Below are 26,241 nucleotides of genomic sequence, written 5' to 3' on the forward strand. Positions count from 1 at the left end.
GCAGTTCGGGAGCACTGTTTAGGTACGACAGGACACTGTCAACCTTAGTAAACTTGGTCTCATAGTTAGGGGAACTAACAGAGACCGAGTGAGGGAGTGCCAGGGACAGAAAGAAGAGGGGAAATGAATAGTGGCCTTTTAAGCTAAGTTTGAAGGGGTCGTGGCGACTAACCCAGGGGTCCCGAAAGGGAAGCGAATAGGTAGCCTGCCTGGCCATCCCATACCTGTATTTCATGCCAGTGCCTCGGCCGGTGCTCTCTCGAAGGGCCCCAGCGGGTGCTGGGGGTCGGGGGACCAGCGCAGCTCGTGACTTGGGACCACCCCCCGGAGGGTTCCCATGCCCTCCGCCCACTGGCCCTCCATTACCGCCCCCAGGACCCGGCCGGGGTCCACACAGACGGTCCTCACTGCTCCGGCTGCGAAGGTTCTGCTCGGTACACGCGATGGACACCTGCATGCCGGCCCCGGCCGGCCAGGGCGGGGGAGGGGGCTCTGGGGGGAGGAAGGAGGGAGCCGGGAAGTCCGAGGGCAGACACTGGTGTGGTAGTAGCGCGACCCTGAGAGAGCGGGAAGGTTGAGGAGGCTGCAGTCAGTCAAAGCAGCCAACCGGGATGGGGCCGCGGGGGCGGGCTGCTGGAGGTCGCGGGGTTTGCGGCGGGAAAGGAAAACCGTGCGGGGTGCCAGGAGTGGTATTCAGATGCCGGGGGCTGTGATGCAGGGAGCAGGAGGATAAACGGGTAAGGATAAAGATAAAGTCGAGGACGGTCTTCAAGGATAAAGACCCAGGAACAAGGGGTAGCGAAAGACGGGTGCCACTTCAGCTGGAACCGCTGCGGGACCGCTGTGCTCCCAGCCGCGTCGGCAGCGAGCCCAGCTCTTCAACATGCAGGACCCGCCCCTTCATCTGCATGGAACCGCCTGCCTCCCAGCCGAACACGCTGCCTTATCTGCATAAGCTCCGCCCGAGGAAGGCTTCCGAACAATCAGTGTGCCTTGGTCAGAACGTCTTGTTTTAGGAACGTGCTTCTCACTTTCTGTACTTGAAATATGTCAACATTCCTCCCGGTCAGTGGTGTGCATTCGAAAGGGGCTTTTTGGTCCCTCAAAAACCAAGGTTTGGAAACACTGATTGTGACAACTAGAGGTGAGGCAGGATGCGTGTACTACACCTAGCAAGTGGTAGCAAAGGTTGCTGCTAAAATTCTAAAATGCAACGAAGAATTATCCAGCTGGTAAGATGTGAGCAGTAAAAGAATGGCGAAATCTGCTGGGAAAACCTCTCCAAGGGCTTCGGGGATGTGTGACTACCAGAGGTATCATCTTTGTCACACTGGGAGGGGCTACAGAAACTCACAGGCAGGCAGCAGAGGGTGACAGAAAGTTTATTCTGTTTCTCGTGGAGTCAAGCAGCGGATAAAACTGTCAAGGACCCCTTCGGGCTTCACTCATGACTTGAAGGCAGTGGGCGGTGGGCCTTCAGGTTGAAGCTCTTAGGGGGAGACAGGGAGATGGAAGGGCTCACAGTGCCACAAGTCACAAGGGTCCAGACAGTCACAGGTTCTTCTTAGGGGTGAGGTAGATGTGTCAGCCAGCTCGGGCAGAGAAGAAGGGCAAAGATCGGACATAGGAGTCTAGCCGGGTGCGAAAGAGCTCACTTTGCACTGTCTGTCCCAACGGGCACAGAGGGTTCTTCACGACCAACTCCACGTACAGCTGTGGAGAGGAGGGTGTGTGAGCCAGGTTTGCGACACGTCTCACTTTCAGTCTCAAACCTGGTATAACCCCAGGGACGTAAGAATACACGAGGGGGGGGGCGCTGGAGAGATGGCTGGGCAGTTAAGAAGGCACACTGCTTTTGCAGAGGGTAGCCAGCGCCCAGCACTCATGGTGAGCGGCTCACAACTACCTGTAATCCAGCTCCAGAGACTCTATCACTCTTTCCCGCCCTCCACAAACACCTGTGCTCACACGCACACACCTCCTCTACACAATACGTATAATGAAAATTAAAAATAAATCGTTAAGAGCACTCAACCTCTCCCCTAGGAAAGCTCTCACTGTTAAAGGAGCTGAAGGCGCTGAAGAAAACAGTTCAATAGGGATAGAACACAGACGGGTTGGGACTCCTAGGACTCTGAGAGAAGGGTTCCCGGCTGACACTGACCGCACTGTAGATGTGGTGCAGCACATCGCGGATAGGGCCCACGCCCAAGTCAGTGTTCATGACAACCTTGATTCCAGTGGGCGTCTCGTAGTAATGGAGTTTGTACCGGCTAGTTTGGAAAGACAGAAAGCCATCCTTCCTGCAGAAACAGGTATTGAAACAGGAGTGGAATCGCTCCCAAAGAAATATTTGTGGTCCCCTCAAGGTCAACTCCCTCCTATTCAATATAAACAGGTGGTGTGTAGCAGCCTCATTGAATAAAACACCTAACATCATCTCCACCATCCCTCGACTTAGTGCTGCTGCCTTCACCTGCCCTACTCTCAGACTCTCCCTGCAGACGCTCCTGCCAGCGTCAGGACTCTAGTTCCAGACTCAGCCTCTCTCTCTCTCTCTCTCTCTCTCTCTCTCTCTCTCTCTCTCTCTCTCGCTCTCTCTCTCTCTCTCTCTCTCGCTCTCTAATATTCCCCTCCCCTCTCTGGGGCCACATGCCACTTCCATTTCAAAACAGTATCTCCCACTCCCAAGGCTAGTTAGCCCTCCCTTCAACACCCCCTCTAACGGGACCGTACATGTCTAGCGGGGACATCTTGCTGACAAACGAACGAATGGAGAAGAGCATCCCATACATCAGCTTGTACTCCTGGAGGAAGAGGGGGTAGAGTTAGAACTCGGCTATGGAAGGAGACAGGATGGGAGTGGGAAGGAACCTGGATTTGGGGAAAAGGGACTGGGATGGGATCATGTGCGTTTGTGGGTATGCCGGGACTGTCCGATCACCTCTTCCTTAGGGATCCCCGCTTGCTTCTTGCGGTGCCACTCGCTGTAGTGGAGACACACTCCATTCCGGTCAAATAGGTACAGATTGTGGACAGTCATCTGCAAGATAAAGAGCCTCGCTCAATGGCATGCACTCGACTCTGCCGAAACGGGTCCTTCAGTGAGGTGGGAACCCCACCTCCGGACTCACCGGAATTGCTGCGAGTGAGGGTGACAAGCTACTTCCGGTTTCCACAGCCCAGACGGGACGCAAGCCTCGCCAGCCGAGCATTAACTCCGCCCCGATAGTCTTACCAGACTCCGCCTCTCTCTCGCAGCCAATCCCTGCGCACCGACGCCATGCGCATGCGCGGCCAGGCCTCTGAAGCCCTGGGAGGTGTGGGGAAGCGTGGTCTCGCGGGCGGGTGACGTAACTCGTGGGAGGCGGAGTTGTAGGCGGTGGGCGGGAGGTTGCCAACGGTTTTGAGAGCCGAGTGTTGCGTCTGGAAGGGGGGCTGGTCTTTGGTTTTTCTCTGTTGAGGTTATGGGGTGGGGGACAGCTCTCTTCATCTTGGCAAACTAGGGGCCGACATGTTCAGAGCAGTCAGAACCGGGTGGTCGCGGTAGAGGATCCCATGCGGGCCGTGCGGGTTGGGGGGCGGCGTGTTTTCTAGAACCTTTTATAGAGCTGTCTTAGGGTAGGCTAGGGAAGAATTCTTGCGGCCTCTGCTGTGGCTTTCTTTCCAGGCAGGGTTGGAGGGGAAACTCAAGGGAGTCGATTCTGGGTGGAACAGGTGAAGTAGGGGCGGGAGAGTGGTGTGGCAATGAAGTCTTGCTTCTTTCTGCACTAAAACCAGTTGAGGGACAAACATTGGGCCCGATTTGGTTTGGGGTCTGTGTTTGCAAATTTTGAGTGTGAAAAAGAACTATCCAGTTAGCTGTTGCCGAAGCTGATCCGCGGCCTCCAGCACTCCGGTTAGGAAGGAACTTTAGCGGTGCCCTTGCCCAGTGGGTCCTCTGTCCACTACCTCGAAAGTCCTGTACATCCGCTTTACACGACTTCCAGAAGGGATGTCTTTGCCCTCTCCATGACCCCTGGAGCCAGTGGACACTCCTCTAACCAGAAAGCCCTGATACCCTTATTTACTGAGGCTCCACCACGGGGTCTTCTTACAAACCTCCCTTCTCGGTGAACTTATCCACAAGTTCAGTCAGGAGTTCCCAGTTTACTGCTGTGTCCAGATGTCTTCACTACACATGGCTACAGCTGCTCCCAGACCCAGTTCACCTCTGCGGCCGGAGGACCTCCTGAGCGATTCATCAGAGCCTCCCGGGTTGAGCCAGGTGTCCTCTGAGGTCACCTCCCAGCTCTATACTTCTTTGCATCTCAGCCGACAGGCGGAGGCGACAGCCCGAGCCCAGCTCTATTTAGCTTCTGCCTCCTCGCCTCCTAATGAGGGCATAGACAGCTTGGCTCAAGAACTGAGCCGCAGCTTGTCAGTTGGACTGGAGAACAACCTGAAGAAAAAGGTGAGAGAGGTATGTCTTGGAGATCCGGGTATTAGAGAGCATTAGCTCTGGTGTTTCAGGTTAAGCTTTGCTGTGGCTTGAATCTATTATTAGATGTAAATTATCTCCTAAGTACACAGGTTTTCTTGCTCTCATCTCCTAGAAGATGAGTTTGAGGGAATGGCGTGAAACAGCAGATTGAGAAATTGCCATGTTTCTAGTGTTTTGTTTTTACGTGGTCAGACATCTGCACTGTAGAGTAGTTGGTGCCCTGGAAGTGGAGATTAGGTTTCTTGGACTCAAGTGAGAGCCGGAGCAATTTAAGGACAGCAGCAAAATATGTAAAGGTCCTCTCAGCTCAAACATTTCAGTGTGTGGCATAAGAGTCATTAAACATGCGTGTTCTAGAGAAGGCAGTTGTACCAGTGGGAAAGGTCTTCCCGGGTTGGAATCCAGTAGGGAAGCTGCGCCAGGCTTCGGTCAAGGCCTTTGCTCTACAGTTGACAGCAGTACCCCCCAGCTTTGTGTGCTGGCTGCTGCTTTATTCACTGGCTCTCCTTTCCGGCTTCTGTAAACGGTTGGGTTTTGGGTTCAAGGTTAAGATCTTTTTTGTTGCGTCTAACTGCTTTCCTCAATTTTCTAAGGCCTATTTGAAAAATTCTCCCCTGGAAGTGTGTAGACTATAGATTACACAGGTTAAATGTGACTTCTGTGGGCTTTGCTTTTTCTCCCCTAGGATGGGTCCAAGCATATCTTTGAGATGGAAAGTGTTCGGGGTCAGCTCCAGACCATGCTCCATACCTCACGTGATACTGCCTATCGTAAGTCGGCCCCTGCCTTAGAATCCTGGAGGAAAGCTGAGGTGTAGGGGCAGGAGACGGGCCTCTGAGGCAAGACTCGAGACAAGAGAAAGCACCCATTCTCTGGGAAGGGGTTAGGGGAGTGGAGGCCCACTTTTCTTCAAATGGCCTCTGTTCCTAATTGATCCTTACTTTGGGGTCTCTTGGGCTGCGAGCAGGGGATCCCCTCATCCCGGGAGCTGGCTCAGAGAGACGGGAAGAGGACTCCTTTGACAGTGACAGCACGGCTACCTTGCTCAAGTGAGTGCTCCTTGGAGTTCTTGTGGCTCCCTTGCTTTGTTCCACCCCCTCATTCCCTGTCACCGCTTACTTTCTAGGGAAGCCAGAAGCTCGCCCTGAGTTCTCATCTTTTTCTGGCTACTCCTTCTGGAACCTGAGCTGTCTAGTACTTAGCGCTCTCTATCCTTCGCCCATCTTCCCCTTGAAGAATATTCTTGTTTCTGCTGTTATTAGCCCTCATTCTAGGAGCTGTGATACGGAGGAAGGAACATCAGGAGCCGATCACAGGCCTCTGTGCTGCTGATGGCTCTACTTAGCCATAGCTTTATGTCTTTGGGCAAGTCCTGATGTATCAAATACCACAGTAGGATCAGTGAGTCTCAAAGGTTTTCCCAGTTTTGACATTCTCTATCTGTTTTGCTCAGCACCCGGCCTCTGCACGACCTCTCTCCAGCCAGCTCAGCCCAGGCACTGGAAGAGCTGTTTCCCCGCTATACAAGCCTCCGACCAGGGCCCCCCACCAACCCCCCAGATTTTCAGGGACTGAGAGATGCGCTGGACTCAGAACTTACACGCCGCAAGGTGAGAAGCAAAGGCTTCCTTCTCTAGAAGTTAGGAGCCTTGAGTGGAAAAGTGAGCATGAGGGTTTGTAAACCTGAAGGCTGGGTCTTCAGCAAGGCCCTCAGTGACTGTCCTGTGTAGAGTGTGCCACCTTCCCTGTAGGGAATCATCAGATCCCTGACTCCCTCTATCAGCTTATTACTCATACACATCTTGTTGGTTCTTCCCTTTAAATCTGAGCTCTTCAAAGGTCAGTACTTGTCCTATTCAGCACTGGCTTTCTAAGGCCTAGAATATGCCTAACACAGAAAGAAACCCCCTGTTTGTTGAATGGTCAGGAACGTCATTGGCTTACCCAGAGCTCTAGAGCTATGGGTGCTGTGGTGCTCTTCCCTCCATGGCTGTCGGCCTTCATGTCTGGGGGGCAGAGAGATGAACAGAATGAAGAAAAGGCAGAGTCACTGGTTGTCAGTTTTGGAACTCTCCCCATCATTTTAAATGCTGAGCTATGAATGAAAGGCTTTCTGCTTTGTGATCAGTGAGCTCCTTAGAGCAGGAGTAACGTCCCACACTTTACAGTGTAGGTTGCTGCTACACCTCTGCCAAATGGTTTAAAGGAAATCCAGGAAAGGGAAGAGCGTGGAAGTTAACAACCATTTCCTGAGCTAGTAGAAGAAAGTGTTTGGAGGTCTTGGTTCTTAAGGTTCCTGCTCCAAAATTCCTGATTCTTTCTTTTCAGACAGTTCTGTTTTGGGGATCCAAATTTCCTGCCTCTAGCCCATTGCTCCTTACAGATCTGAACTGTCTGGTGTTGTGTCAGAATAAGAACAAGCAGCACCCACAGATCTCATGTTTCTTTCCAGCATTGTGAGCGCCACATTCAGGGCCTGCAGTCTCGCGTGCTAGAGTTGCAACAACAGCTAGCAGTGGCTGTGGCTGCTGACCGAAAGAAAGATATCATGATTGAACAACTAGATAAGGTGACAGGGTAGCGAGCATCGGTGGGTCTCCCCATGGAGGGCACTGTGGAGGTATAAATGGGGTGGTGGGATCTCGTTATATAGTCTTCCTTTGAGCTTTTAATGGCCATCCCCGCTCAGCCTCCCAAGTGCTGGGATCACAGGTATGAACTATCATACTCTGCTTAACCACTGAGTGTGCGTGCTAACAGCGGGGAGAGACGGGCAGGTTTTCTGACTTGGGAGAAGGACGTGGCTAATGACTTATAGAAAAGAGGGCAAGAGACAATTATGAAATTCCATTTTACTTGCCTTTCTTGAGACCCTGGCTCGAGTGGTCGAGGGCTGGAATCGACATGAGGCTGAGCGGACAGAGGTGCTGCGGGGACTTCAGGAGGAGCGCCAGGTAGCAGAACTCACCAGAAGCAAGCAGCAGGAGGTGCGTGACTGGCCCATGTGGCACTAGAGCCTAGGTCTTAGAAGTCTAGATGGGGAGAAATGGCTTTGGTATTAGGGTTCCCAAAAGTCTGGCCTCTGATTGTAGTTGCCGATCTTTCTCCCCTCCCCCCTTTTCCTCTATTACTGCATACACTGTCAGATTTACATTAGAGGTGGCTTCCCAGTTTCCCTTCCTCATACCATCTTCTCTTGGTTAGTTAACACTGCGGCTTCAAGTTTACATTGCTTGTTATTTCTGAAGTAGAGGCATTTTCCTCATTTTCATTGTTCTGTTTTTCTCTCCTGAAAGACAGTAGCCCGGCTGGAACAAAGCCTGTCTGAGGCCATGGAAGCCCTGAATCGTGAGCAGGAGGGCACTAGACTGCAGCAGAGGGAAAGAGAGGCACTGGTGAGAAGGCAGCTGGCTGGTTGCAGTGGAGGAGGTGATCGTGTCTAGGGGCCTGTGTGTTGTCTGGGCGATCTAGAGGAATGTACAGTTGAGTAGCCCTGGGCAGTGCTGCTCAGGTGCATACTCAGAACACAGTTCTGCTGGCATCCGCCAGATAGTCTACCGAGAGCAGCCCTGCCGCTCTTGCCAGGCCAATTGGAGAGACTGAAAATTATATCCTTACTAAAACAGTAAACCCATCTGAGGACCTGGGTGTGGTGTCTCAGGTCTTTAATCTTAGCACTCTGGAGGTAGAGAGAGGCAGATGGATCTCTATGAGTCTGAGGCCAGCCTGGTCTATATAGAGAATTCCAGCCAGCCAGGACTATATAGTGAGACCCTATCTCCAAATACACACACACACACACATACACACACACACACACACACACTTTCCTTAGAACACTTCCCCCACTTTTTAAAAATTATTTTATGTGCATTGGTATGAATGAGTGTGTCAGAACCCTTGGAACTGGAGTTATAAACAGTTGTGGGCCATCATGTTGGGAATTGAACCCCAGTCCTCTGGAAGATCAACCAGTGTTCTTAACTGCTGAGCCATCTCTCCAGCCCCATTCCCCCCCACACACTTTTAATAGCTAGAGGACCCTGGAGTCTTAGAGCCTTACACATGGTAGACAAAAGTTCTACTGCTGAGCTACACCCTCAGTTTCTTACCCCTGAGACTCAACAGATACGTTGTGGGTTTCAGGAATTTTCTAGGTGATTTTGTTCAGTCAGGTATGGAACTCTCTGATCTAGGTTACATAGTCTAAAACAGTGTAGGATGAGACTCATTCGGGACTCCTAGAGCTGGAGTGGTCACGTGAATACCTGTGTGAGTTAGTAGCCTTGGAACATGTTGCTTCCATGACACATGCTTGCTACATGCAGATGGGTACTTGTGTTCTTACCAACTACGTCTGACAGTGCGGGTGGTGGAGCCCCTCGGCCAGCTTCTCAGGAGGCTGGACTGTTTTGGTTTTTTGATAATGACAGTGATAGCTGTTCATTAAATACTCGCTAGATGCCAGACACTGCTAAATGCTTTATATACACTTTTTACTCTAGTCCTCACAAGGCAATGTGCTTATCTTCCTCTTACAGATAATGGTGTGTATCTGAGGACACACAGTATACTGGGCATGGTGGGATACACATCTGGGAGGCTAAGGCAAGAGGGTCGTGCGTTTAAACTCAGCCTGGCTACGTAGCCAAACTGACTCAAAAACCACATAGTAAACACACATGAAGAGTAGGATTCAGGCTGAGATTTGAACCCAGGTCTACCTAATATACTTATTATTTTTATCTAAAAAAATGTCAGCCAGGCACACACCTTTAATCCCAGCACTTGGGAGGCAGAGGCAGACAGATCTCTGTGGGTTTAAGACTAGCCTGGTCTACCTGCTTCCAGGACATCTAGAGCTACATAATAAAATTCTGTCTGAAAAGAAAATTAAAATTGTATTGAAGATTTCATAAGAAGCAGGGTGTTTGTATCACACACTCACAGCCCACAGTATGTTGTCTTCTCTTGGCCTTGTGTTCCCTTTACAAGCTGCATAAGGTCTTCCAGCTCCTTTCACACACACCTGCATTAGTGTACTCAGTCTCTCGGGGTGGAAAGCTGCTGACTGGGGCCTTATGTAAGTTTCTCTCAAGCTATGAGGCTACACGCCAGGAGCAATGTGCTGGGCAGGCTGTTTCTGGCTGTGAGCAGGTAACTTCTAATAGCACCCTCACTTGGTAAAGGCAAGGTGTGTCTGCTTTTAAAGTAGAATATCTTTCATTTATTCTTTACCAGTCTTGCACATATAAACAATGTCTTGATAAATGCACCTCAAATCCTCACGCTCCCCCAGAGGGCCTTAAGTATGTCTCCTTCATGTTCTCCTTTTCTTTGGGGATAACCCACTTAGTCCAGTTGGTGCTACCTTTTCAGCTGTTGCCTGATCTCATTGGCTTGATTACCCACAGATCTGCACGTAACCATAACTGCTGTGCTCATGAGTGCAATTGCTATTCCATGCATTCTTCCTGACGTTTCCTGAGCCTTGGGAGGGGGTTGATAAAGATAGAGATGCCTCCATTTAGGGCTGAGCCCTTAGTAGTCACTTGTTTGCAATAGTGTTGCCAGTTGAGTTTCCGAATTGAGTGCTTCCCATAGCAGAGTGAGTGAACCTTCTCTGACCAAGGTTGAGAGCTCCACAAATCTGTGTGTTTGAATATGAATTTAAAATTTTTATTTTATGTGTGTGGTTGTTTTGTCTGCATATATGTCTGTGCACTATGTGCATGCCTGGTACTCACAGAGGCCAGAAGAGGGCTTCAGTCCTCCTGGAATTGGAGTTACAGACAATTGTGAGCCACCTTGTGAATCCTGGTAATTGAACCTGGATTCTCTGGAAGAGCAGCTGATGCTCTTAGCCTCTAAGCTGTCTCTCCAACCCTTCAACATAAATATTTAGAGGACATTTTGACATCATGTTCATTTAACAAGACAGTAGTAGTAGCTACCCGCCCCCCCACCCCACCCCCATATTTGTCAAGCTTTGGATTTCTGCTAGGTTTACAGTATCAGGCGTGCACTCACTCCTGTGGAGCAGTGGCATGGATTTCTTACCCACTGTATTATAATCCTGTGAACGAGTCAGCTGTTACGTTTTTAGTGACCGTAATTCTTGACACTCACATTGTATAGGGATGGTTTGCCAGGTTGCTGGTCTTTGAGGACATGCTAAAGAAATCGGCTTTCTCCTGGGGCCTTAGGAAGAAGAAAGGCAAGCCCTGACTCTGAGGTTGGAGGTGGAGCAGCAGCAGTGCCGGGCCCTCCAGGAGGAGCGGGATGAGGCTCGGGCTGGGCAGCTCAATGAGCGCTGCAAGCTGGAGGCCCTTCAAGTTGCTCTAGAAGAAGAAAGGCAGGCCTGGACCCAGCAGGAGCACAAGCTGAAGGAACACCTTCGGGCTCTGCAAGAGGAAGGCCAGACTCAGCTGGAAAGAGAGAAGGTAGAATTGCCAAATTGGAAGAGCAGGGAAGTAGAAGCATGGGTTGGGGAAAATTACTAACTAGGATGAGATGACAGAATATGGAGGTTAACAGGGAACAAGGACAGAGCATCAAGAGTTTTGTGTGGAAGTTGAGGACCAGTGGGAAGGTCTGGGGGCAACAGGCCAAAGAGTAACAATAAACAGGGATGGGGAAACAGGACAGATGGGAGGAGCGAGAGATGGAGTGTGACTTGGGATCTGTAGCCCGGAATTGGGAGGTGAGGAACGCCCTGAAACTGGATTTCCTTCTTAGGGGAACAGCCAGAGGGAGGCCCAGGCAGCTCGGGAGGCCCAGCAGCAGTTGGTCCAGCTGCAATCTGAGGTGCAGCGGCTGGAAGGGGAGCTGGACACAGTCCGGAGAGAGAGAGACGCACTGCAGCTGGAGATGAGCTTGGTCCAGGTGAGCAGCAGGTTCTTAGGGGGTTTCTGTAGTTGGAAAAGCAGGTCTGAGCACATACCGCGACTTCTGGGAATTGTGGAAGACTTGCCCATCCCAGGTATTTGGGACTTACCATGATTAGTTTGGTAATACTGTCTTAGACTCTACTGTTTCCTCACTGAAGGACAGTTTCCCACAGTGTGGGCTAGCTTACTGTTACTTTTAGACCACGCTGGTTTAAATCTGGGATACTTACACTGTTGTCATATAGTCCACCCTGACCGCAGCCTCCCCTTACACTGCCCTTAAAGAGATGATAGAGACTCACCCGCTGTGTGCGCTGACTGAGCAGTTGGAAGCTTTGGTCAGACCTGACTCCAGTTGGTAATGGTCTGCTTTGTATTTATCATTACTTTGTTTATCTTTTTAAAATATATAATTTGTTTTTATCTTTTGTTCATTAGTATTTTACCTGCGTGTATGACTGTGTGAGGGTGTCAGAAGCCATGGAACTGGAGTTACAGACAGGTGTGAGCTGCTCTATGGGTGCTGGGAATTGAACCCCGGTCCCCTGGAAAGCAACCAGTGCTCTCAACCACTGAACCATCTCTCTAACCCCTACTTTTTATCTTTTAAAATTTTTATTTATCATTATATATGTGGTATATGTGGTATGTGTGTGGGTGGGGGGGTAAGTATGCACATGTGTAGAGGTCAGAGAACAACTTTTTCCTTCCTTTGAGTTTTTGGGATTGAACCTAGGTTTTTAGGGTTATATGCTAAATATTTTTTTATCTACTAAGCCATCTAACCAGACCAGTTTCTACCAACACCTCTGAGTTGGGAAATCCCGATAATAGCTCATAACATGGCACAAAATAGTACCAAAAACTGTCAAGTACAACTAGATTGAAAACAGTGTTCAGTAATTCCAGCTAATTAGAAGGCTGAGGCAGGAGGATCTCAAGGTCTAGCCCAGCCTGGGTTACAGTGTTAATGTGAATTCAAGGATGGCCTAGACAACTTATGAAATCCTGTCTCCAAAAGAAAAAGGTTGGCTAGGACATAGCTTGGTGGTAGAGCATATACTCAGCATGTATGAGGCCCTGGGTTCAACTCCACCCAGTACTGGTTAAAACAACAGCCAAAATTCTTTCTGGGGCTGGAGAGATGGCTGGGCAGTTAAGAGCACTGGCTACTTTTCAAAGGAACCCAGGCTTGACTTTCAGCACTCTCGTGACAGCTGACAGCTATCTGTAATTCCAGTTCTAAGGGATCCAACACCCGTTTGTGGTCCTTTGTGGACCAGGCTCCAGCACGGTACACAGACATATCTGCAGGCAAATCATTACACATTCAAAAAGACCCTTGCCTAACTAGCGCTGGAATCTTAGGTTCTCTTTAGTGAGACTCTGACCGTGGGGCATGGCTAGCCTTCTGCCAAGGACCAGGGAGTAGGTATTTTGACTCTGTGGATAGTGTGATCGCAGTTGTAATTGCTCTACCACTATAACACACTGCAGCGATAGCACCTGAGTAGGTGGGTATGGCTATCTCCTGGTCAGACTTCATTACAGGAAGCGAGCAGTGGGGACTAATTGAGTTCGCCAATCCCTGGAATGGTGGAAACGCTTGGAGAGAAGTGTGTCTCCGTCATGGGGAGACACGACATTGAAGGACTCTGGAGGACCACTGTGGGCCTCTGTATTAATGTGTAAAACCAAGGGGCAATGGTTGAGTTCTGAGAGCAAGTTAAAAAATAGAATTAATGACCAGTCAAAGGAAGCAAACAAGCAAGAATGGGCTTAGGTGTGTCATCAGGGAGAGGTGGGGAATCTAGTATGTACACCTCTGTTGGGGTGAAGTTTTGGGGTACATGAGTTATTTTGTTTTTATTTTTTTAGACAGGGTCTTGCTATGTAGAGGTTGGCTGGCCTTATCCTATGCCTCAGACACCCAAGTGCTGGAATTGAGGCATGAGCCACATACCTGGCTTGGGTATATGGGTTTACAGCTTGGAAAGAAGATAAGATGAAAGATTTGGGCATTAAGAAATGCAGGAAATGCTGGGCATTGGTGGCGCTCGCCTTTAATCCCAGCACTTAGGAGGCAGAGGCAGGTGGGTCTCGGTGTAGACTGAATGCCTCCGGGGTTCAGGTAGAGGTAATACATGTATTAGCACAGACACAAAATGCAGATTGCCCTAACATTTCATTGTGTTAATATATCTGTCCAAAGCCATTTTCACTTTTGTGTGCATATTTGATGTGTCTTTTTTTTTTTGAATTTTTATTTATTTATTAAGTATACAGTATTCTGTCTGCGTGTATGCCTGCAGGCCAGAAGAGGGCACCAGATCTCATTATAGATGGTTGTGAGCCACCATGTGGTTGCTGGGAATTGAACTCAGGACCTTTGGAAGAGCAGGCAATGCTCTTAATCTCTGAGCCATCTCTCAGCCCCTATTTGATGTGTCTTATGGTTCAATAAAGAAAAGGACTCCGGGCGGTTGTGGCGCACACCTTTAATCCCAGCACTTGGGAGGCAGAGGCAGGTGGATCTTTGTGAGTTCAAGGCCAGCCTGGTCTACAAGAGCTAGTTCCAGGAGAGGTTCCAAAGCTACAGAGAAACCCTGCCTCAAAAAAGCAAAACAAACAAACAAACAAACAAATAAGAAAGAAAGAACGGGAACCTGTGTCACTCTCTGAGGCAGATTTCCTGTTTTTCATCCTTATGATGGACGCAGGGTTGTTGGTGCTAGTTTTGCTTAATTTCCCACTGCTTAGAGGAGTAAGCTCAAACAGAATTGAGCTGACAGTCCCTCTTCTTTTACTCCCAGGCCCGGTATGAGAGCCAGCGGATCCAGATGGAGTCAGAGCTGGCTGTACAGCTGGAGCAGCGGGTGACCGAGCGCCTGGCAGAGGCTCATGAGAGCAGCCTGAGGCAGGCCGCTTCCCTAAGGGACCATCACAGGTACTTGAACTTAGGAGAGAAATGTTTCTCTGGCAGCAGCAAATGTTATTAGCTTCCTGCCCATGTGCTCAGAGCCTTTTACCCTCTTCCAGTGTGACTCCCAGCATACTTTGAGTCCAGCCTCTAAGATCTTAGTCCCTCTTGGGAGAGTTCCATGAAGTGCTTATGGAGAGGCTTACCGGATTTCTCCCATAAGGCATAGCCCTTAGCTGGCACTGGGGACAGGACAGTGCTGAAGTGTGTTGTCCACAGCGGCATGTGATGAGCCTCCTTCCCATCCCAGCCTCCTCTCACCCCAGCCCTCATCCATGTGCTCTAGAAGAGCTTCTTTCTGTTTGTATTGTTTGTTTTTGACACAGGGCCTCACTATGTAGACCATACTGGCCATGAATTCACAGAAGTCTACCTTCTCCTGAGTGCTGGTATTAGAGGCCGTGTGACACAGCACTAGGTGGAAATGCTTTCTAGTATGTCATTTTCAATTAGGCATGGATTACAGTTCTGTAATCCCAGTTTGGGTGGCTGAGGCAGGAAGATTGCAAATTTGAGATGAGCCTCAGCTACATAGTGAGATCCTGTCTCAAACAAACCAAACCAAACTGATTAGCTGATCTATTGATTTCCCATAAAACTCTACTGCAATGTTGCTTCTGGGAAGACATTCTGTAGCGTCAGCTTTGTTCTTACCTGTCCCTTTTCTGTGACTGGGCCAGTTGATTGCAGCTGTCTCCCTAACCTGAACCCACAGGAATAAGGGTCCCTAAAGGTGCAGAGTTGAGTGGGAAGACGAGGGATGAAAAATGAAAAAAGAAGCAGCAGCTGGGACCAGCAGGTCTCGCCTAAGTTGATGACTTAGTCCAAGCAAGTTTATTAAGACGTACAGCATCTCTGGGTGGGGGTGGCACATGCCTTTAATCTCAGCACCCAGGAAGCAGAGGCAGGTGGATCTCTGAATTTGAAGCCAACCTGGTCTACAGAGCAAGTTCCAGGACAGCTGGGGCTACACAAAGAAACCCTGTCCCAAAAAAAAAAAAAAAAAGACGAAGAAGTACAACATCTTATATACTATTTGTGGGGGTGTGGTCAAGGTCAGCGGCGAGCTAAGTCAGACAATATTGGCAAAGAGAACATAGGATACCTCAGACATAGCTGATACCTGGGGACTGATAACCACAGCCAAGGGGGAAAAGTCAGGTCCTCAGAACCTACAACCTTGACTCTTGACTGTCTGAGGAGACACTGGCTCCAAACCTAGACTGGCCTCGCCAAGTCCACAAGGACAAGGACTAAAGCTTCCTTTGCCCTTTCATCGGGCCTCTGAGAAAGTCTTAGTTGGTCAGGCTCCCCACATCTCCCCTTACCTACACACATTCCATCTTTATCTCATTGATCACATCTTTCTGTTTAACAATGGCTTTATTTCTAATTACGTAGATACACACATGTGATGTGGGATTCCCCTCTGTATGCTGTGATTACCATTGGTTAATAAAGAAACTGGCTCGGCCTGATAGGATAGAATAGAGCTGGGGAGGGGGGGAACTAAACTGAATGATGGGAGAAAGGAGGAGGAGTCAGAGGGAAGCCATGGAGCTGCCACCTGAGACAGACATGCTGAAACTTTGCTGGAGTAACAGCCGTTGTTAGCGGCTCGGTGTGGGTGCTAGGAACCAGGCTTAGGTCCTCTGCAAGAGCAGCACGTGGCACACTCTTAAACCCTGAGCCCCTTTCCAGCCCCCTGGTGGCATGGCCCATCTGTCGTCTGTCTTTTTCCCCCGGGCCTTCCTAGGAAGCAGCTACAGGAACTCAGTGAACAGCACCAACAGGAGCTGGCCACACAGCTGGCTCAGTTCAAGGTAGAAATGGCAGAACGGGAGGAGCGGCAGCAGCAGGTGGCTCAGGACTATGAGCTCAGGTACTGGACTTGGGTTCCTCTTGCAGTGGGTAACGCCCAGAATGGCCTTTCAGAAGATAGGGCCTCCCCTAATGTATAAATCCTTAATAACTTCAGAGGTCTGGTAGGGTGTCCTGACTCGTGTCCTCTAAGCTCTGTTTCCTTAAAATCCCTAAGTCACCTCTTTAGTGTGTGTGTATGGGGAGTATGTATATGTTCCTTTGGGCCATGTGTAGGCCAGAGATCAGTGTCAGATCAGATGTCTCCTTCACCTTATTTTTTGAGACACTGAACTCGGAACTCACCAGTTTGGCTAGACTGTCTAGCTGTTAGGCTCTTGGGATCCCTAGGCTCACCCAGCACTGGGGTTCCCTATGTGCGCTGCCACACCCTGCCCTTACTGGGGATCCTAACTCTGGTCCTCGGGCTTCTGCAGCAAACAGGCTATGAACTGAGCCATCTTCCCAGCTGTTCTCTTTTCTTCAGACTGGCAAGGGAGCAAGCTCGAGTGCGTGACCTGAAGAGTGGCAACCAGCAGCTGGAGGAACAGCGGGTGGAGCTGGTAGAAAGGATTCAAGCCATGCTGCAGGCCCACTGGGATGAGGCCAACCAGCTGCTAAGTACCACGCTCCTGCCTCCCAACCCTCAGGTAGGCATTGCCCCAGAGAACATCTGTCCTGCCCAAGTAAACTGTTTTTCCATGACCGTAGCTCACCATACTAGCCCCAGTCCATTGGACATAGTTCTGTGATTCCAGGACTGACATGAATGATGAATGAATGAATGTGTGATACTAGTTTGGTGTAATAATGGCTGAATTAATTATGGCAGTAAGTTGTTGCTAAGGCTAGGGAGAGAACTTGCTTTGCAAGCATGAGGAGCTGACTAAACTTCACTAAAATCAATGTTAAAACCCATAGCTGGGCATAATTGCTTGTGGGGAGGTGGAGGCAGAAAGTCAGAAGCTCCAAGTTATCCTCCAGCTTTACAGTAAACTCAAGATAAGCCTAGGCTGCATGAGGGCCTGTCTCAAAGGAAGAGCAAACACAGCAAATACACAAACAACCCAACAAACAAAACCAAAACCAAAGTGACTGCTTGAGAACTGCACTCAAGGTTGACATCTGGCCTTCACACACACACACACACACACACACACACACACACACACACACACACACACTGTTGCTAAGTCCTGCCCTAGAGTAAGGTAGGGGCCCTCACTCCTAGTCTTTCTTATGTTGGCATCTCTTACTTTTTTTTTTATTTGTGATGTGATTATTGGCTAGAATGTTTTAGAGTTAGTAACATGTATGTGGTAAAAAAAAAAAAAAAAAACAAAAAAGTGTAAACAATAAAAAATGTGTAGAGTAAAAAGTGACCTCCATCCTACCCCAGGACCCAGCCTCTGTGTCCAGGTCCCTTCCCCAGAGGCAGCATGAGCTGGTCTTTAGCATCTCCCCTCCTCCCTCAACTCTGTCATAGCTGCACCCTCTGCCTGTGGCTGTATAGCTTTATATATGCCTAAGCACATATTCCTGGATACCAAAGTAGTTTTCTGTATTTTATATTTATAGTGTTACAATAAATATTAAAATGCATGTAATTATATAATTTGACTATAAAATTTCTGGAAATAGAATTGTAATATGAAAAAAAAAATCAGTTTAAAATTTGATAGAAATTCAATGCTACCCAGTCTCCTTGAAAGAAATTGGAGTAGCTTGTAATCATATTCAAATGTCTGTAGTAAGACTTTGAGCCCACCGGGCTGTGATCTTGCTTTCTTTCTCTCTCCTGGCCAGGCTCCTCCCGCTGAGCCCTCTAGCCCTGGGCCTCTGGAGCCAGAGAAGGGGGAGAAGAGGACCTGGGCCATGCCTCCAATGGCTGTGGCCCTGAAACCTGTGTTGCAGCAAAGCCGAGAAGTGAGGGATGATCTGCCTGGAGTACCTTCTGTTCTCTGTAACACCTCCCCAGATCTTAGTCTCCTGCTGGGACCCCCTTTCCAGAACCAGAACTCCTTCCAGCCCCTGGAACCCAAACCTGACATGGCTCCATCCGCAGGTAACCGAGGGCAGAAGCCACTGGTGTTCTTCCATGCATGAATGGCTTCCTTCTGATGTCTTAGCAGAAGCTCCTTCTGTAAAGGGAAGAGGATATCATAGGAGTACATGGACTTCTGAGGACTGGAGTCAGAAGTGGCAGGAGTAGTGGCCGTGTTACCACTCTGGGAATATATTTCACCTGCCTGCCTCGTTCTACACCCTTGCTTCTTTCTGTAAAAGGCTACCGTTACCTCTGATCTCTCACACTAGTGGCTCTCTTTCCTTATAACCTTGGCTTATGTATGGACTTGACCAGTCCTGACACTCACTCTAACCCAGGCTCTTGACACTTAATAGTTTCTTAGGCCCAGTTTAAAGAATCCAGGTGATAGATGGTACTTACCTATTGATGGGCTGTTCCGAAGGGTGGCCGTCCCTGGTGTAGTGAGCTGTGACTTGATGAATAGGGTTTCTTTGTGGTTCAAACATGTTGATCAATTGTGACTTTAGAATGAAGAGTGCTGAGGTTGGCAGCTTAGCTGTCAGTAGAGTGCTTGCCTAGCACGTGTGACGTCCTGGGTTCAACCCTCAGCATCACAGAAACCACCTGCTGAGTTGTTTTCTATCTCCAGCACTCAATGGGTGGAGACAAAAAGATCAGAAGTTCAAGGTCATCCTTAGCTGTGTAGTAAGGTGGTTTTAAAATTGTTTTTATTATTTTATGTGTGTGAGTGTTTTGCCTACATGTATATAAGTGCTCCACATGCATGCCTAGTGCCTGTGGAGACCAGAGAGGGCATTGAATCCCCTGAACCTGGAGTTACAGATGGTTGTGAGTCATCATGCTAGTACTGGGAACTGAACCCACGTTCTATTTAAGAGCAACAAGTGCTCTTAACCACTCTTTAACATCTCTTTAGCCCTACATAGTGAATTTGAAGCCAGTCTGGGATACATGAAACCCTATCAGAAAAGGAAAAAAAAATAGTAGATCCAGGAATAGTGGCGCATTTCCTGTGATCCCAGCACTTTGGAGGTAGAGGCAGGAGGATAAAAGAGTCCCAGGCCTTGGCTGAGGCTGTAACTCCGTGGCAGAATGTTTGCCTCTCATACGAGGCTCTAGGATCAGTCCCTAGTGCAGCAGAAGAGGGAAGTGCGGGCTTGGCTGGAGTAAGAGCCCTCGCTCTATATGCACTAGGGCCTGAGTTCACACCTTAGCACCCGTGTGAAAGTCAGTGTGTGATCATCACTGATAACCTCAGCCTTTGGGGAGGCGTGGTCTGTGATGGCTACTCTTGGTTGCCAACTTGACTCTACCCGGAATGAACTAAAACCCAGGAATGGCGGGCACACCTGTGAGAGATTTTCTGCTTGGTTTGAAGTGGGTGAATCCACTTGTGGTCTGGGCCTTTGAAGTAGGAAGAGAGTGAGAGACACTGGGCTTGGCTTGAGCGTCTGAGACTCAAAGCCCAACACCAGTGCCGCACTTCCTCTAGTAAAGCCACACTTCTATGGGTCTGTGGATGCCATCTTCATTTAAACCACTACAGGGTTGGGGACGACTGGGGCTTACAGTTCCAGGTTGGTTCAGTAAAGGGGATCCATGTCCTCTGGCCTCTGTACACTGCACACATAAACTGTAATTTTTTTACATTATTTACTTGTCTGTGTGTTACAGGCACATCCATGCCTTGGTATTTATGTGGAGCTATGGGAGTTGGTTTGTTCTTTATATCATGTGGGGTCCAGGAATCAAACTCAGGGCATCAAGTTTGGCAGCAAGTCCCTTTATTGGCTGAGCCATCTTGCAAGCTCACCAAAAAAAGAAGGTGGGGATTGCCTTGGATTCACTATCATATCCAAGTGTGTGACCTTGAACTCTGATTCTCAAATGCTGGGATTACAGGGGTGCCGCCACATCCAGTCAGTGGAGCTGGGGTCAACCCCCAGTGCTTCGTGTTTGCTAGGTGAGCACTCTGTTAGCCACTTCCCAGTCCTCAGAGCATGTCTTTTGTGTTCTTTAAGGAGTTTATGGTAAACTTGTGTAGAGTTTAAGGGCCACGACTTTCTGCTTCTGTCTGTATTTCTGTATTTCAGCTGTGTGATATTCCAGACAAGTCCTTTCCTCACTCTCCAGCTTTTAAAACCTCTTGGGTCATCTAGCTGTGGTGTCCCTCTTACATTTATTAATTTGTTTAAAAGATTTTTAAAAATGTGGATCTTTTCCCTGCCTCTGTGTCTGTGGACTACATGTATGCAGTGTCTGTGAAGCCCAGAAGAGGGCTCTGGATCCCCAAAACTGGACTTAAGATGTTTGAGAGCATGTGGGTGCTAGGAATTAAACTCAGGTCCTCTGGAAGAACTTTTAGCCACTGAGCTAACTTCCAGCCCCCACCCTTCTATGGCCTTTTCTTTGGGAGCATTTGGCAGGTTCACGACTGGAGAGACTTCTCCCATGTACAGCACACGTGCATGCCAAGGCACCTGTCTCATTTTACAGCCGGGCCCTTCTCTGCATTGGAGGCCTTCACTGTGGACCACAGGGCAGAGCGACCATTTCTGGAGGAAGACCCTGGATCTGACGGTGATGGCTCTCTAAAACCAGGGTTGCCTCCTGCTTCTCAGCTCGAAGGCCTTAAGAATTTTTTGCAGCAGGTAAGAGCGATTCTACCTAGAACTCCATTTTTCTTACCTGCTGACTCATTTGTTCTGGATTAGCATCCAGTCCAGATCTGTGTCCCTCCTGCCTCAGCCTCACAAGAACAGGAATCACAGGGTTGTCACTGTGCCTGACGGAGTCCTTGCCTTTGTCTGTATGTGTGTGCCTGTGTGTGGTGTATGGCTGTGCTTGTGCTCGTGTGTGTGTGTGCACGCACGCAATGCATGCTTGTGAAGTGACCCAGAAGTCAGTGTCAGCTGTTTTATCCTATAGGTCCCCCCTTTTTGGGACAGTGTCTCTGACTGGACCCTGAGTTGACTGCTTGGCTGGAGTGACCGACCACAAGCCCTCAGGACTAGCCTGGCTCCCTCTTCCTTCCCTCCTAAGTGCTGAGGCTGCAAAATGATTCCATCCTACACCACACCTGGCTTTTTTTTTTTTTTAAAGACAGGGCCTCAGCCTGGCTGTGGTGGCGCACACCTTTGATCCCAGCACTTGGGAGGCTGAAGCAGGTTGATCTCTGTGAATTCAAGGTCAGTCTGGTTTACAAAGTGAGTTCCAGGACAGACAAGGCTACACAGAGAGACCCTGTCTCAGAAAAAGAACAAAAACCAGGGCGCTACTATATAACCCCGGCTGACCTGTGACTCACTATGTAGACCAGGCTGGCCTCAAACTCACATAGATCCTCCTGGCTCCAGTGCTGGGACTAAAGACATGTGCCACCATTGTTAGTGGGCCTGGCTTTGATGTGGGTGTTGGGAATTGAACTCAGGTCCCCATGCTTGCTCAATATGAATTTTAATCACTGAGCCTTCTCCCCAGCCCTTTCTTTGCCTTTTTATTTTTAGGACCAGTTATTTATCTCAACTGTTAATTTATCTCATTCTTAGCCCACGGTTCTCCTCTGGAAGTTAGGCCCCACCCTAGACTCCCTGTTCCCTTGGACCCTAGGTTTCTTTCTACCAGTTTTCTAGGGGAACATCCTGTTTTATTTCCTCAGCTGCTGGAGACAGCACCTCAGAGCAATGAAAACCCCTCTGTTGACCTGTTGCCCCCTAAGTCTGGTGAGTCCCAACTGTGAAGAAGGTCGGGGCTGGGAATTGACAATCTAGGATGAAGTAGGAGGTAGGACTTGACTCTGCTTTACCTGTCTTAGCATAGAAAACAAATCTGAATTAGACACAAGGTCACAGTCGTTTTCTGTAGAGAGATTTTATATACATTTATTTGAATTTGGATTCCATTTCTTCTGTTGTTGTTGTTTGAATGTTTTTTTGGGACAGGATCCATTCTGTAGTCCAGACAGGCCTCAGACTTGCCGTTACTCAGATTGAACTCCCAGCAGTAACCTTCCCTGGCCCCCAGACACCAGGTTCACAGGACTGAGTCATAGTGCCCGGCTTGAATTTGGGTTCCATTTCTAAATGAATTTATATTTTACCTGGTATTGTTAGAAACAGTAATTTCTGGTACTTTGCAATATATTAATAACTGCTAAACTAATATAGCTAAATTTAAAAGGACTCACTTAAATGTCCAGACACCTATGCTATAATACATGGTGATCACTGGATGTCATACTTACTATTCTTTTATTACATAAAACCCAGGACATAGAAAACTGTGATTGGAAGAAAGGATTGCCATTTTCTTTCTGAGACAGGATCTCACGCAGTCTGAGGTGACTGGGGACCCCGATCACCTTGCCTTTACTTCCCAGGCACTGAGAGTGTGAATGTGGGCTTCCATGCCGTTATATTTGTGCTGGGGACTGAACCCAGGCCTCTGAGCTGCTTTCTGTGAGCTGTGCCCACGTTCATTCGTATATCTGTCCTACTGCTAGGCTCTCGGACCGTCTCGTCTTGGGAGGAAGCCCCTCAAGTGCCACGCCTTCCACCTCCTGTCCATAAGACCAAAGTTCCCATAGCCATGGCGTCTAGTCTTTTCAGGGCCCACGAGCTTCCCTCATCCCATTTACAAGGCAGTGGTCTCAGCAGTGGCTCCCCAGAGAGAGGTAAGCAGGCCAGGGTTTGCCAGGAAAAGAAAAGGAAATGCTGGAGACCGTTTCCTTCAGACCATTCCTAGGGAAATGGATGAAGGCTGGGAGAGGAGCCCTCGAGTAATGGTGTCTACTTGCCTCTCAGGTACAGAGGGCCTCAACTCCCCGAGGCAGCAGATGGAAGTGTCCGAGTTGTTACGACTGTACCAGGCTCGGGGTTGGGGTGCTCTGCCTGCTGAGGACCTGCTGCTGTACCTGAAGAGGCTGGAGCATGGCGGGTATGAGCCTGGGATGGGAGGAATTTGGATTGAGAAGTGATCAGGCCCAGTGTATCCAATGAGTGCAGGCTTTTGTCCTTGTGGGGAGGGGACACAGAGGGATGAGGGGTGAAATGTAGACTCACAATCTCCCCATCTCTTTGCTTCCATTTCTACTGATTTTTCTTCTTAAACTCCCACCCACGTATCTGTACCCCAGTTTTCTTTCCTCTCTACCCAGAAGCTCAAAACTCAGAATCCTAGGAGTTTTTTTTTTTTATTTATTGAAGATCTTCTAAAACTTTTTCCACGTGACCCTTTTTACCTGAGAAAATCTTTTTTTAAACAAATCAAACATTAATTCATAGTAAATCATAAGGAAATTTGCTTATTTGTTTATTATATATTTTTGAGACAAGGGCTCACTGGGCCACCTTGGCTAGCCTGGAACTCACTGTATAGGTAAGACTGGCTCAGACTCAAAGAGCTGCCTGCCTGTGCCTTCCAAGTGCTGGGACTAAAGGGACATGTGTGAACATGCCTGCCTTGATTTTTTTTTTTTTAATGAAACTTGAAGTTAGCAACTCAGACAAGAGTTTTTCAAATCAGACGTGTGAATGCAACCCAAAGATATGCTAATTTGGTAGATGATGGGGAATGGCAGTGTTGGGGAGACAGCCCCTGTGAAGTGCTGGCAACACAAGAGCTGCATGTGACCCCAGAACGCACAGAAAAGACCCTGGGGCTCACTGGCCTGCAGCCAGCTTAGCCAAATCACTGAGCCCCAGGCCAATAAAAGACCCTGACTCAAAAACTAAGGTAGCCAAGCAATGATGGTGCACACACCTTTAATCCTTGGGCGGCTGAGGCAGGTGGATCTCTGTGAGTTTGAGGCCAGCCACATGGGGAGACCCTGTTTCAAGAAGAATTAAGATGGACAACTCCTGAGGAGCAACATGAGGAGGCTGTCTGTCCTCTAGCCTCCACGTGCATGCGCACATATATGTGTGCACCTGGTACACAAGTACAGAAACACAGTCCTTGTTTTCTCTAAGTAAACCCCTGTGCCCATGAGCGCAGAACACTCCTCTGTACAGTAAGAACACTGTGATTACAATGTGCAGTAGGACTGGGTTAGAGCCAGCTGTTCCAGGCAGTGAGCGGTGTAAAGCATGTGTGCTGTGTGCTTAGGACCAGGGTGCAGTGAAGTCTCACAACACAGCTGCACCCAGAAGCACCTTGTCCTCATTTGGGGCTTGATTTTGAATTAAAGTTTGATTGTGTCTTATTCAGAAACCTTTCCGTTTTCCAGTTCTTCACCTTCATATCTAGTTGTACCTCAGTTTAAGTAACTTGGGCCCCGCCAAGCAGTGGTAGTGCACGCCTTTAATTCTAGCACTCGGGAGGCAGAGGCAAGTGGATCTCTATGAGTTCGAGGCCAACCTAGTCTACAAAAGCTATTCCAGAGAAATCCTATCTTGGAAAACAGAGAGAGAGAGAGAGAGAGAGAGAGAGAGAGAGAGAGAGAGAGAGAGAGAGAGAGAGAGAGAGAAGCTTGAAGCTTGGGTCCAGAGTAACTCATTAGGTCCTAGAAAGTCTCCTCCCGCACAGTGTCCAGTTCCATTCCATTCTCATTTCTCTTTTTGTGACTGATGACTGAGCCTTAGGCCTCATGTTGGCAGGTTGAACACTTCCGTCTGAGACTCACACTCTTAAGAGACCATACAGAGCTATGCTATGGTCCTCACTCGCACCCTTGATCTGTTCTGTATGGCAGGACCGATGGCCAAGGGGAGCTTGTCTCCAGAAGAAATACAGACTCCCGCTTGGGTGAGATCCCCAGGAAAGAGGTGAGGGAAAGTCAGCAGGGACCAGGGGAGAGCAAGGCTCTTGTCTGACTGGTCCTCAGCGCTCCACACTCCCTGGCTGGCCTGCTACCCCACCTAGCTCCTCCACTCACACCTCCACTGGTTGGGGCCCTTCTGTGGGGAAAGTGAGGGCATATAACGATGACTTTTCTTCTTTCCCCTTGATTCTCAGATCCCCTCCCAGGCTGTCCCTCGACGCTTGGCTTCAGCCCCAAAGTCTGAAAAGCCTGCACGGAAGAAAAGTGGGCACCCTGCCCATAGCAGCATGAGGGGTAGGGGAGGCATCTGGAGATGAGCCCGCCCCGCCTGTCTCCCTCTTCACTGTTCATGTTCATAAATGCCCATAGTCTCTGTCTGTATCAGAGGAACTGGGAAAATGGAGAATTTGTAGGAAGCAGCTTTGTAAAGAAACCTTTAAAAATACTGTTTGAGTATTTTTAAAAAGTATCTTTGTGATTTCCTATGAGAAAATGTCTGGAATCTTTGATGTGTGACCAGAAGGATGAGTGGGCTGGGCTTAGTGTCTGCTTGCAGCAGTTAACCGATAGTAGCAAAATTATGAGTGGCTCTTTTTTTATATATACATTTTGTATTCTAAAATAAGTATGTATTACTTGGGTAATTAAAAAATTATAAACTTAATAAAAGTAAATTATTGTATAAAATGTTTGAGAAAACCTTTTTATGCTGGGGAGAAAGTTTTGTCTTTTAAAACGTTTTAGATTGTTTTTATGTGAAATTTAATTGTTTTCTGTTTTTGAGACTAGGTTTTTCTCCGTGTAGCTCAGGCTACCTGCAAATTTATAGCCCCCCTCCCCCTCCAGCTGCATACCTGTTGGGTTACAAGCATATGCCAGTGTGCATGGCATTTCTGCTAAGATCATATGAGTCTTTTGAGTGGCACTGGGGATTCAGATTCACAGGCCCTGTCCTGTCAGGAGCCATTTCCCCCTATCATTACAGGAACCATCACTCTGGGGAGTCTGCAGAGAACCCCACACCCATAATTATGTTCTATTGAGAAAACCTGCCCCTCACCCAATTAACTGTTAATCTGTTAGCGGAACCTGCCTCACATTCCAGCTATCCAGGGAACCAGGTGTGGCAACTTGTGACTTCTGGCCTACCTCCTGGCCTACGTGACCTGGAACAAGCGACAAGAATCCAGTTGCCCTGCCCCCCATTCCTTACCATAT

At 48.8% G+C, this 26,241-nt stretch overlaps 3 protein-coding genes across 6 annotated transcripts in view; 1 reads left to right on the forward strand and 2 right to left on the reverse strand.

Annotated features, from left to right (window-relative positions):
- Kcnab3 (potassium voltage-gated channel subfamily A regulatory beta subunit 3) overlaps window positions 1-1,218 on the reverse strand; it is a 7,006-nt gene extending 5,788 nt beyond the window's left edge. Inside the window, exon 1 of the mRNA XM_050162763.1 lies at window positions 225-1,218. Coding sequence (XP_050018720.1) covers window positions 225-457 — 233 coding nt within the window. The 5' untranslated portion in view covers window positions 458-1,218. The remainder of the gene's footprint in view (window positions 1-224) is intronic.
- Window positions 1,219-1,366: 148 nt separating this feature from the next.
- Window positions 1,367-3,231, reverse strand: Trappc1 (trafficking protein particle complex subunit 1). Its single transcript, XM_050162764.1, has 5 exons — window positions 3,135-3,231; window positions 2,945-3,043; window positions 2,737-2,807; window positions 2,165-2,303; window positions 1,367-1,713 (listed from the first exon to the last, which is right to left on the reverse strand). Exons 1-5 carry the CDS (start codon window positions 3,213-3,215, stop codon window positions 1,585-1,587), a joined length of 519 nt encoding a protein of 172 aa, XP_050018721.1. The 5' UTR covers window positions 3,216-3,231; the 3' UTR covers window positions 1,367-1,584.
- A 162-nt stretch (window positions 3,232-3,393) lies between these two features.
- On the forward strand, window positions 3,394-26,241 carry Cntrob (centrobin, centriole duplication and spindle assembly protein). 4 transcript variants are annotated; one of them, XM_050162710.1, is made up of 19 exons: window positions 3,394-4,462; window positions 5,169-5,253; window positions 5,451-5,532; window positions 5,937-6,093; window positions 6,936-7,052; window positions 7,354-7,470; window positions 7,780-7,878; window positions 10,690-10,926; window positions 11,222-11,368; window positions 14,187-14,320; window positions 16,110-16,235; window positions 16,701-16,863; window positions 18,020-18,278; window positions 20,760-20,914; window positions 21,922-21,985; window positions 22,765-22,935; window positions 23,066-23,198; window positions 24,955-25,027; window positions 25,218-26,241. In XM_050162710.1, exons 1-19 carry the CDS (start codon window positions 4,166-4,168, stop codon window positions 25,338-25,340), a joined length of 2,739 nt encoding a protein of 912 aa, XP_050018667.1. In that variant the 5' UTR covers window positions 3,394-4,165; the 3' UTR covers window positions 25,341-26,241. The 4 variants fall into 4 exon arrangements, with proteins under 4 accessions (XP_050018667.1, XP_050018668.1, XP_050018669.1 ...); XM_050162711.1 differs by having other exon boundaries at window positions 3,394-4,453; XM_050162712.1 differs by lacking the exon at window positions 6,936-7,052.

Source organism: Alexandromys fortis, unplaced genomic scaffold (assembly GCF_014885135.2).
Source record: "Alexandromys fortis isolate MF-2015 unplaced genomic scaffold, M_Fortis_MF-2015_v1.1 scaffold_84, whole genome shotgun sequence".
Classification (NCBI taxonomy): Eukaryota; Metazoa; Chordata; class Mammalia; order Rodentia; family Cricetidae; genus Alexandromys; species Alexandromys fortis.